The sequence below is a fragment of the Protomyctophum bolini genome, assembly GCF_963924005.1.
Source record: "Protomyctophum bolini genome assembly, chromosome: 17".
In the NCBI taxonomy this organism is placed as follows: domain Eukaryota; kingdom Metazoa; phylum Chordata; class Actinopteri; order Myctophiformes; family Myctophidae; genus Protomyctophum; species Protomyctophum bolini.
The window spans coordinates 23324782-23337034 of NC_137878.1; the positions used below are offsets into that span (position 1 = coordinate 23324782).

The following is a 12253-nucleotide window of genomic DNA, read 5'->3' on the forward strand; positions in this document are numbered from 1 at the left end:
TTACATCATTTTTGAAATTCAAAAATAAAGAATAAAACAATCTAGGGAATTTATATTTCTTATAGAAGACAACAACAGATTGTTTGTTTGGAAACCAATCGCAATATACCATATGTCCTTTTTTTTAATGACCTCCCAGTCAAAAGGTTCATTAATGACAATTACTAACCTACAGATATTGCAATTGACACTAAACTAGGCTAATAAATAATAATAATAATAATAATAATATTTCAGGTTTCAGGAAACTATAAGCCTATGCTGCCTATTACACAGATGTATCAGGCAAGCTCTGGCAAGATAGTCTCGAATAGATAACACAAAAGGACCCATAAGTGTACACTTGGTTCAATTTGTATATTCATTTGTACAATCTCAGTGAAATTATTAACATTCTTATTGTGTAGACCTACTAAAGCTTTTCAAGGAAAGAATTTGAATGGCTTTGGTAAATCAATAGTTCTAGTAGGGCCTTCTAATCTATAATTATAGCAGGCATACCCCTTTGCGGTTCTATTCTACACTATTACTCAATGTCTAAGCAGGTGGCCCGTGATTATGTTCAAGTCCTTGAGGATGTGAATTCAGTTTATCATTCTCTGTACACCCTTATGCTACAAAGAAGCTGTGTAATTTTATAGGCTAAAGGTCTAGATAATTATTTTATTTTTTCTTCTGTGATACCAAAATTACTATAGGCCTGGCCTACCACTGCACAAGACAGCAAGCATGAACCTTAATCTATTTTCATCATTGCTGCTTAGGCTATAATTCACACAAGCAGCTAGGTTCAGAATCTGAAGGAAGGTGGAAGGTTGGCCTACTTTTCACCTCGTATTTTCCATTCTAGGTTAGTTCTAGGCGCCTAGCCTAGACCTAACATTGTGTTAGATTCGAATAGGTAGCCTATCTATGCATTTTCAATTAAGTCATTGTAACGGCAGGAGGTAGGCTCTGGGTCGGCGTCGGCTACCTATAATGTCAACTCAATCCCCACTTTTCATCAATCAGGCGTCTGAGAAGAATAAGGTCAATCCATCCCACTGAAGGAGAATTTCATCGATTAGCTCGACAGCGAGGGGATGGGTATCTTTAGTGTAAACAACACGTGGGCTAGTTGTGGGTGGGCTTAAAAGTTCTACTTCTAGCGATGGGACTCTAGTATAGGATACAAAGTGCCGGTGTGATCAATGCGTTTTGACTGGAACAGTCTATGTAATAAGTTAGGCTACAGCTACAGCCGCTACTGAGCTACATACGGTATACATACCTCTCTGTCCGCAATTATAAAGTGACATGTCCCTGTGTTTCTCTGTCGCGCTTTAGGGGAGGTGCGGTCCCTCTGTCTGGCTGCACACTGTTCAATCTCTCACCACTCCTACTCGACTTCACAATCCTAAACCACCAGTCGCTGCTGTTCCAAATGGACGAGTGATCGTCAGTCATGCGGAGGATGTCGGAGGAACTACAGCCCATCATCAGTGAGCAGCAGGGGTGAGTAAAAGTTGAATATTACAACAGCAGCAATATTTTTACGAAAACCTTAATGGACACGGATTGATAGTTTTGTTGCCGAAAGACAAGTGCAGGGACATAAAACCTTGATTTGGATCAACAAACTTAATTGCACTCGAGATCGGCTATTTTCGTCTGAGTCTGGATGTAAATGTTCTGATGAATTGAAAATGGTGGACCCATAGTGCTAATTAAAAGTATCAGTTTTTGTATTCTTGTGCTTTCGTTTGAAATGTACAAATTCTACATACTGTGACAGTGAAATACAAATTTCAATCAATAAATCAATCAACCAATCAACGTTTCAAAGGAAGGTAACTTGTTGTGTGACTAACTCCTAGCATCCAACAGCTCATATTATATCTATTGTCTATCATCAGCCATTATTTCTATTTATTAAATATTTGGCTGTAGTGATGAGGAAACGAAAACCTACAGTCCTATCTTTACACTAGTACACTCTAAAGACTATATGTTTCACTGATAAGAGGGCTGGTATATTACATAGGGTTCAAAGTGCATTACTGTCACTGTATGTATGACTTGTTTGAACATGTCTCCCTGACTGTGGTGGGTGCGCGTGTGCAACTTGGTCATGCGTGCATGTCTCTTGACAGCTCCTGGATATCAAGCTGGCTTCCATCGTGGTGTCCCACGTCGCTCTCTCAGCTGAAAGATGCGGAGGAAAAGATGCTCAAGTGTACGTTTTGTGCGTGCCGTGTACGCATGCACACTCAACACTGAGTCACACACATGTGTGCACACTGCACACACTCACCTTCTATGTTCCATTTAGCTTGTGCGTCACTGTCCTGTACATTTCCTCCGAGGAGCCCTCAGCCCACACTATATGTTTCTCTTCCTCTGCAGGTGTGAAGTGCCCATTCTCTAGGCAGCACGTGCCAATATCCAACGGCAACTATCTGTGGACCCTAGCTTTCACCGCTCAGCCACAGCCAGCCTCCTCCTCCTCCTCCTCTGCCGGCCCACAGTCCAAGCCGGTGCAGCTTCGCGGGACTCCTCTCGTCGTCATGCATGGCTTCGGGGGCGGAGTGGCTCTCTGGATCCAGAACCTGGACTGTCTCTCCGCCTGTGGGCCGGTCTATGCCCTCGACCTGCTGGGCTTTGGCCGGAGCAGCCGTCCGCAGTTCAACACGGACCCGGAGCTGGCCGAGGACCAGTTTGTGGCTGCGCTGGAGGACTGGAGGTCCAGGGTGGGGCTGACGGAAATGGTGCTGCTTGGACACAACCTGGGAGGCTACATCGCCACTTCTTACACCATCAAATATCCACACAGGTGTGAGTGTGTTTGTGTGTGTGTGTGTGTGTGTGTGTGTGTGTGTGTGTGTGTGTGTGTGTGTGTGTGTGTGTGTGTGTGTGTGTGTGTGTGTGTGTGTGTGTGTGTGTGTGTGTGTGTGTGTGTGTGTGTGCGTGTGTGTTTGTGTGTGCATGTGTACACCATGTTCTACAAGCTTTGTGGGGAACAAAAGTCCCCACGAGGATGTTAAAACCAGATCAAATTGACCTCATGGGTACAATACAATGGTCCTGGTGGTCCCCATGAGGAAAAGGATCAAGGTTAAAAAATTCTGAAAACATTGAGGGTGGGGGTAGGATTAGGTGGTTTAATTGTGGTTGTGGTTAGATTAAGGTTAAGTAGAAATGTAATAATTCTTAAGACAATTTGTTTTTGATATCCCCCAACAATAAAAGTGAGATAAAAGTACAAGGTGTAATGGTCCCTTCAGACTGCTGCCGTTTTTCAGAAAAACGGCAGAAAAACACAGCAAAAAACCCTGAAAAATGCATCAGTCCACAAGGACCTTGAGTGTGAATTTAATTAAAAACTCACTGTCATCAAATGCAAGCAAAAATATTGAATGGAAATACATACACATAATTATAAACAAATAGATCCTCTTCTAGAAATGGCTCGACACCAAAAATGTCTATTGCTTTACAAATCCCAAGAATATCCTGGATATATTTGAAAGTAATTTTGCATTGTGTGTGTGTGTGTGTGTGTGTGTGTGTGTGTGTGTGTGTGTGTGTGTGTGTGTGTGTGTGTGTGTGTGTGTGTGTGTGTGTGCACTCCTGCAGGGTGAAACACCTGTTGCTGGTGGAGCCGTGGGGTTTCCCAGCGCGACCAGACAACCCCAACCATAAAACCATCCCAATGTGGATCAGAGCCATGGGGGCAGTGATGACTCCCTTTAATCCTATGGCTGGACTCAGACTCGCTGGGCCTCTTGGTTAGAACACACACACACACACACACACACACACACACTGACACACACAGAGAGAGATGTTTCATTTGCTTCCTACTAGATACAAAACAACCTGTTGGGTTTGTTTGCTTGTTAACTCATGCAATCTCTCCTCTCCTCACAGGCCCCATGCTGGTGCAGACCATCAGGTCTGACTTCAAGCAGAAGTACTCCTCTGTATTTGACGACAACACCGTGTCTGACTACATCTACCATTTGAACGCACAGACACCCAGGTGACCAATCCTGACACGTGGCGTTATACTTTATCTCCCTTGACTGAAACTTAATCGATCCCCCAGACATTATCATTTGAGCTCAATCTTTGTTTACATCACCTGTTTCACCATTAACATGCAATGAGATGGCGGTAATAGAAAGAAAGAAGGCACAATTCACCGAGAAGTAAGGTGGATAGAAATGCGTTTAGTTTTCTTATTGTCACATTCCTTTTGCAGCGGAGAAACAGCATTCACGAGCATGACCGTCCCGTATGGCTGGGCCAAGAGGCCTATGTTAGAGAGGATAGGACAGGTCCGTGCTGACATCCCTATCTCCTTCATCTATGGATCTCGCTCCAGCATTGACAGCCACTCGGGATACTCCATCAGGAAAACCCGTCCGGACGTGGAAATCAAGGTCAAAGGATTTATTGTTCTCATTGACTGAAGTTGAAGCAGTGTTTATCACTGTGTCAGCAGACATAGGACAGCAATGATGTAAACTTTAGCACCAATATCTCCCAACAGTTAACCCTGACTTACTGTCTGTCTGTCTGTCTGTCTGACTCACTATCATTATGTCTCACGCTGTGTCTGTCTGTGTCTCAGGTGATCAGAGGAGCAGGTCATTATGTGTTCGCCGACCAGTCAGACGACTTCAACGAGACTGTCCTTCACATTCTGGCCAGGACGGAAAGCAGAAGAGGAGAATCAGAGGAGAGATTGGACAGAGATGAGTATAAAGGGACAGAGGAAGCATTTGCGAAGGAGGGCCTTACCGGTAGTCAGGAAGAGTTTGCTCAGTCTGGGGATGGATAGGAGGGTACAGAGATGATTACCCACAGATGAACTGCTTCAAGTCACCATACTAGAACATTTGAGGCTGAAGCCTGTGCATTTGCCTTGCGTGGTTATCGTCCATTGTAAACCATGATAAGACACATAAATGAGGACATGTTCCTTGCTTTTCTTGGGTCTGACATTCTGTAAAGCTCAGGTCAAAGGTTTGATGTTGTCACAGGGTTTTACAGCAGGTCCGTGAGTCTGCAAATGGGATAAGACTTGTGTAAATAAGATTTGTTAATAAATGTGAAATTCACACATGTTGCTCTTTTGTTATGTATTACTTCCACCCTCCCATGTAGCCCGTTTGTCATGTCCTTGCAAATAGAAAGCTCACGCTCTTTTCTGGAAATGCAAATTCAAGGAAAACTGTTGCTCAACTTCTCTAGCTGTTGAACAGAAAAGGCATTTCCCAAAAGGACTAGCTTTTTGTGTGGGCAGAGTTCGGGCGAACATTTCACAGCATGTTCCTTTTTTTTTTAAACTCTCACCTACTATCTGAGAGCTTATAAGGGAGGAGTAAGTAGGGCAAAGGACCTGTGGGTTTTTTCAGGAAAGATCACAACATTTTCACCGCCTGAGGGGCCGATGACTGAGAGTGGCCTGCAGGTGGCACTGCAGTGACACTGTGCGGCATCACGCCACTGTTTAGCAGATGGCTAGTGTCACATCCTGCACAGAGCAGCTTGAGCATACATATGAACCTGACTGACCTACTCAGGAGACCCGAGCAGTGACGTTTTCAGAGCAGTCAGCAATCTCCGCTATGTCACAATTGCTATGACAGATCAGGGTCAGAGGTGTGTGTGCGTGCGTGCGCACGTAAGTGAGTTCAAATAGGCCTGCCTCACCCCTGTGTTATCATTACATATTGAATCTAATATCCCTAAAGGGGGAAGCACTTTCAGGTAGGGGGTGGAAATGTTAAGAGTTCAGTAGAAAGATAGAGGTAGATGTGATCCTTTCGGTTGTGAGGGCTTGAGGTCCATAGGGGTGAAGAGTGTGTGTGTGTGTGTGTGTGTGTGTGTGTGTGTGTGTGTGTGTGTGTGTGTGTGTGTGTTGTCAACAACGCTGTACGGCACAGTGTAAATCAAGTTTTAGCCTGGGTAGTGAATCTAGGAGTCTAGGAGAGCACTCACTCCCCAATAATAACATTATTTACAAGAGCTTCAGCCAGACTATATTTGTGTGATATATTAAAAAAGTATTATTGGGAATGCTGTCCTTGATATTGTTTATTGTGTGAATCAACAATGCTGAACCTGGTGGAAACTGCTGAATGTGATCAGGTTGATGATGTTACAGTTCAATACAGGAGTCTAACAGTGATGATCAATGTATAAAAGTCCACTATTTATAACCTTCTTGTTTATTTTTAGATGGGCGATTTGTGTTCATTAACCCTATCGTCCCTCCCTATTTAGGCATGTCAAAATAGACCATTGTCCCTTATTCCTAAACCTATTTGCCATGTCTTGCTATTTTGAAAATCCTTTTAAAATAGTTCAAATAGCCAGTCTACAAGCTCACAACGTGTCGATGTAGATCGGCTAGTTGACTTGAACTATTTAAAAATGTTTTTCAAAATAGTACAAAATTGCAAATAAGTTTAGGGATAAGGGGTAAGATAGGGCCCCATGTGCAGAGAGAAAAGAAGGGGAGACCACTGGGATCACGAGTAATGAAGTACCCTATTGGTCTGAAATATCCTAAAAAACAGGACCGTATTATAATTAGGGACTAGACATTCAATGTTCTTTTTCCACAAATGAGTCTTGAAAAATGGGGCTCATCTTATATTCGGGACAATACGGGTATAGGGTCTCTAGACAGAGGTACAATAACATTTGCCAGGCTGAACGCTAGGCTGGATACCATGCTATTATCCTTTCCCAATGTTCAGCACCCTAGTATTTAACAGTCCAACCTCTCAGTCACCTCTACCCATTGCTGTCACATCTGCCTTCAGCCCGGCCCCCTGGCCAGAGCGGTTTCCTGGCAACAGAGGCCTGCTGGTAGATGTGGATTCAGCAGTATATAGGGACATTTACCAGAAGCTATATGTGGACATCCTCATCGCATGATGGCCATTATTGAATAAGCAAGTAAACATCTCTCTCGCTCACCCCCACTCACGCATGCTCTCTCTCTAATCCCCTCAGTCACACTTACACATGACCATTTATTAGAAAAATTAAACAACACAGTGGCAGGAGCTTTCACACTGGATTTGGAATATAATTAAAAGCTCAAAATGATCTGCATGCAAAACACATGCAAACATCACACTCGTGCACCACAGAAAGCTGCTTACTTGCATTCTACTCTCCTATCAGGTGTCGGACCCAAGTTAATTAGTAGTCACCACCACTGCGTAGCGTACAGCTTCACAAAGCCAGGCGGGATTTAAAGTTCAATAAGCTGACACTAACTTTTCTCCTTGATTTGCAAAGAAGGTTGCCTATCACAAAAAATGTCTCATTCTTATTCAAGAATGAGAAGTTGTTTTCAATGTTTGTGTTAGGACAATGTTTGTGTTTACACAAACCTTGAGGGTTGGACATAGGTGGACATAGGAGGGGCTAGCGCCCCTCAAAAATATGTTTCCACAAAAGTGAAGTTCCACAAGAATGTATGGGTTGCCCAATGCACCCAAACCAAGGCCATGGTCGGAACCTACAATATGATATATATATATATATATATATATATATATATATATATATATATATATATATATATATTTTTTTTTTTAACAAGCCCTTATGTAATGGCCATTCTGATTTTTAATATATCACACAAATATAGTCTGGCTGAAGCCGTGTTGATTATTCTGGGATAAAAACATTACAATGTCACAAAGATATCTGGCTAATATGGAGAAGCATTGTTCTGTCACCGGACATCAAACTGTACACTGTTATGAATGATGTCACCATTTGGCACGGAAATGGTAAATCCTTATCATTATCATAGACACGTCTGGGTATTGTTTCTGACAATTCTGAGACAGCATTTCATAATGAAACTGTGCTCAGTTTATAGACTAATGTTCTGTCATGCAAGGTCTTATATTTATTTTTCTTTTGCTGTAGCCCTTTGAGATTTGTTTCAAATGTAAAGTGTGTTACAAATAAATGTATTATTATTATTAATATTATTATGTCTTACAACGAATCCCATGTGTAAGCATGACATATTTTTGCTTGGCCCCAGGTGTTTGTGAGGACTTTGTATAGACTAGGTTTAATAAGGTAATAGCAAAAATCCATTAGCTGCCTTTCAAAATGTAATTTTCCAAAAGCTTCAATAATTCCTACCCTTTATGTGAACAAAACACTCCTCAGGCTCCCAGCATGTCGTGGCTCTTACACTATAAGTGACAGACTATAATTATCACAGAATTTGAACTCTGATTGGTAGCATCTGCCACAAAGAAATAGAGCTGATTTGTGGAGGAAATTGTCCACGGGAAAAGTAAAACTAATGATGTTACTTTCTCTTTTTTACTCATAAGGAGGAAAAAAGGGAAGAGATATTGATTGCATGACTCAGTTCTAAAGGGAGATCCCTATGCCCTCGACGACGAACCTAATGTTCTTCAGAGATTATTTCAGGCTACTTTCATGCCATTCATTATTCCATCCTTCCTGACTGAAAGGATTATAGAGCACTGGTCTTCAAACATGAATTGAGCTGGTTTTATATTGATCTGACAGAAGACAGTAATCTATATCGGCCTCTGCCTAAAAACAAGACCATGCTCTCTACTTCCCCATTTTCAGTTTGTTAAATTGGCTGTGACTCCATGACCTGCGAAATACCTTAAACATGGTCAATTCTGTCAGTGTTCAAAGTTGCCTACTATCAGAGAAATTATTTCACATTCTTCCAAATGCTTTTAGACTAAACCATCTTCTCTCTGTGAGCATCTTTACACATTTGACAGTTTTTAAGTAGGTTTTGACTGTCATCATGGCTGCATATCACAGATGGGTTTTAATGGTTGTTTCTGCTTGCCTTACAGTTATTTGCATTTATTAAAAGGTTTGTTTGACAAGTCGTCATGTTCTCTGTATTATGGAGTTCCTCAAGCCATTTTGCCTGATGGATGTGGATGTAGCCTACGTCTGTCATAATGCAACAAGCCTGAGTTTGACTTGGTTGCACACAGACGTACAATGCAGCATGCATGGTCAACGGACATATAGACAGACACGCATGCACGCGCGCACACACACACACACACACACACACACACACACACACATTAAAGGAGTTTACAGAGATATGTAGGCCTACTGGAAATACATCTATTATGTAATAACAAAGTCACTGACTTTGACCAAAATATAAGTTTTCGTCTGTGTTTGTGGTCTGCCTGACTCGCTGACAGCAGGGGGGTTTGTTTGCGGAGGTAGTTTTATTTTAAGATCAGCATCACTGGCTTCACTGACAGCTGGGTTGCAAAAGGCCATCTTGTATTATCCATATTCTCTCATGGTCTGTTTAGGCTGCCTGCTGACAGACATCTACCAATCGGCAGCCAAGAGCAATCCAGGGCAGGCCGAACAAATTAACCCACTTAGACCCTATATACGTTGTTGATCGGAGTCCCCCAGGGGCCTATACTGCCCTATAAAGCCAAAGTGCAGTAACTACGCAAAGAATCAAAACTGAAAAAAGGATTTAAAGTGTTTCAGTTGGCCAGCCAAATGAGTTATTGATATATGCACACTTTATACAGTAAGTGATGTTTTTTGCACTATCTGTTCATGACATGAAATTAATGTCTCCAAGCTCGGCTATACTTTGGCCGAATGTTCACCTCTGAATAGGGATGCTAAGGTTCCTGTGGTTAAAACCCACCGTTACATACGTATATATGGTACGTATATGTGACCGACTAGTCACTACCCTGGGCAAGGAAGGACACAACACAGGGCAGCTTTCTTAAGTAGACTGGTTTATACCTCCATGTGCAAGGAATAACACAACATATGACATTTTACACAGGAGAGGCGATAGCTCTCCACTGTCTGGACCGAGGCTATCTCCTGAGTGTTTATGGAGATGCCTGATTTAACCTGTTGTGCCTTAATCAAGTCCATGCACAACAGGTGCGCAGCCACACCCAGCTCTGAGTTCAGTTCTAGTTTGACTCAGGCCAGGTGTGACTGCTTAAATCACAGTCACCCTCCATCTCACAGTATATACTGAGCATATAATTCATAGGCAGCATACATGGAACTAACATGACATTAATCCCTTACACTGTCTTTAGGCTACTGGAGAGAGACATACAGTAGATCTATAAAGGGGGGGATAGTATACACAGAGGATTACTGAGAAAGGATGGAGGGAACTAATTCCTGCACGTGTCAGCTCATGACACTGCTTGAAAGCAACACTATCCTCAATGGTCCATTCAGTTTCAACACCCATGTGACAGCCTGGTCACCGCCGGCTCGACTTAGCACGTGTACATGTTATTCTATATGGCCTGTGTGTCCAATGCACAGTGTGTGGCTGCTCTGGCTGAACAGTAGCACATAATTTATGTTCTAGGGATTACCTCTGCTCTTGAGATGAAAACATTTTCAAGGGAGACCTGCAGATGGCACACCATCACTAGGTTACACAAATTAAAGAACAGAACACTCTAAGACAGAACGTGTCAAAAACTAAAATAAAACAAGGAAGGAAATTAGAGGAAGTTATAAATACACATAGGCAGTTATTTGGCAGTAACTAGTTGTTGGCTACCGTTTGAGGAGGTTATTTCATGACCAGGGTGCAAAACAGGACAAAGCTGCGCTTACCAAATTCAGCAAATCCTGGGTAACTTTAACTGGTAGAGCAGAGCAGCCATCTAATAGGGAGGGAGAATCATAGCAGCTGTTAGTCAGTGATAAGGAATGACATCTAATCAGGGTCGGTGTCAAATGTCTGTGTGGGACTAGACTTTGTACTTGCCTGTCGGGTACAATGAGTTACAGTCTATTGACTGCATTTGTCAGCTTTTGGAATGAAAATAATAAAGTGGAAAAAGCCATGGGTTTAGAAAAAGGGAAGCAATGACTCAATACTTCATTCACATTGTTTTATTGTCATAAACCTCTATCATATACATACAGTACAATATGCTCAAGACAGACCTTATGGCACATCCATTTTAGTTGTACATTTTGCAGTCGTTGGATTGGTATTGCTGTGAGTCTACAGTAGAGTAAAGTGACAGTTTCAGATCCATTGTTTAGATAGATATACTAGGTGGATAGTCCTCGATGGGCAAGATTTGAAGGTTGCACTTGCTACAACAAAAAACACATGCACTGTCAGTTATATATTCCACTGGGCTGGGGTGCATCAAACATCCATTTACACAGCCCAATATTGGAGCAGGGAGCCGCACGTTTTTTTCTTCTTTTTTTTTACCCCCTCAGTTGTTCATATCTTGGAACACTCAACAACAGTGGCTGCCATGATTCAGAGATGCTACAGAATGCACCTGGTTTGGCTCCAACTCAGCATCTCAGCATTAATATTCATGACAAATGATGGTCCTCAAGCTTGACTTCAACCCTGCCTACAGAGCTGAAACCACACCTAAAAGAAGTGCAATACACACTGCAATCCTCAGTGTTCATTTATCCCTTTGTAACCAATGTCGTGTAATGTAACCACATTACACAACCAGCGTAACCATGCCGGTAGACCTGCCCAGTCTAATTTAAGGACCTGGGTCTGCTCTGCAGTGATCACAACCCAATTGAAAACATATCACACAACACCTGATGACTGAGATGGCCCATTATTTAGTCCTGTAGAGTGTAGAGCAGTGGTTTTCAACCAGTGGTCCCTGAGGGGGTTCCAGGTGGTACCCAGCTAAATGATGGAGAGTTGGTAACTAAATAGACCCTTATAGATGTTTAACTCTTGAGTGTAAAATCATTTTACGCTTTATTGTTTAAACATTCGCATTACTTAATTTCAAAGAAGTCTACACAATTAGAGAATGTGTAAGAATTGTTATTTTGATCGTTTCCCTGTCGCCTCTCCTATTGTACTAACATCAATACAGCATGGACAAAACATTGTCAGTTTTGAGTCAGAGAGGCTAAATGTCATATGGTGGTCCGTGGCTCAAAAGCCGAATGAATAATGGGCCTTGCTAGGAAAAGGGTTGAAAACCACTGCTATAGAACATTGACCAATTCAACCCTTCCCATGTTTACTACAGAGAACAAACTCTGTACTCAGGACTCTAGGACTCGCAGCTCAGAGGAGCCCCTAACCAGTAACCTCATGTGTAACCACTATGGGTACAACTATCATTATCATTATTCCATCTAAACTTGTTTGATTAATCGAGCCGCATTGGTCATTTTCTTTTTTGTATCA

At 42.3% G+C, this 12253-nt stretch overlaps 1 protein-coding gene across 1 annotated transcript; it reads left to right on the forward strand.

Annotated features, from left to right (window-relative positions):
* The first annotated feature begins 1398 nt into the window (after window positions 1–1398).
* Window positions 1399–5055, forward strand: LOC308331356 (1-acylglycerol-3-phosphate O-acyltransferase ABHD5-like). Its single transcript, XM_080786771.1, has 7 exons — window positions 1399–1494; window positions 2133–2215; window positions 2386–2812; window positions 3616–3767; window positions 3910–4021; window positions 4244–4424; window positions 4616–5055. The coding sequence occupies exons 1-7, from the start codon at window positions 1445–1447 to the stop codon at window positions 4823–4825; spliced, it is 1215 nt and encodes a 404-aa protein (XP_080642897.1). The 5' UTR covers window positions 1399–1444; the 3' UTR covers window positions 4826–5055.
* The last annotated feature ends 7198 nt before the right edge of the window (window positions 5056–12253 follow it).

Coding starts and splice junctions, on each gene's coding strand:
- LOC308331356 (XM_080786771.1), top strand. CDS start 1,445: ATGCGGAGGATGTCGGAGGAACTACAGCCCATCATCAGTGAGCAGCAG. Junction 2,813..3,615: donor ACCATCAAATATCCACACAG/GTGTGAGTGTGT, acceptor GCACTCCTGCAG/GGTGAAACACCTGTTGCTGG. Junction 4,425..4,615: donor GTCCGGACGTGGAAATCAAG/GTCAAAGGATTT, acceptor TCTGTGTCTCAG/GTGATCAGAGGAGCAGGTCA.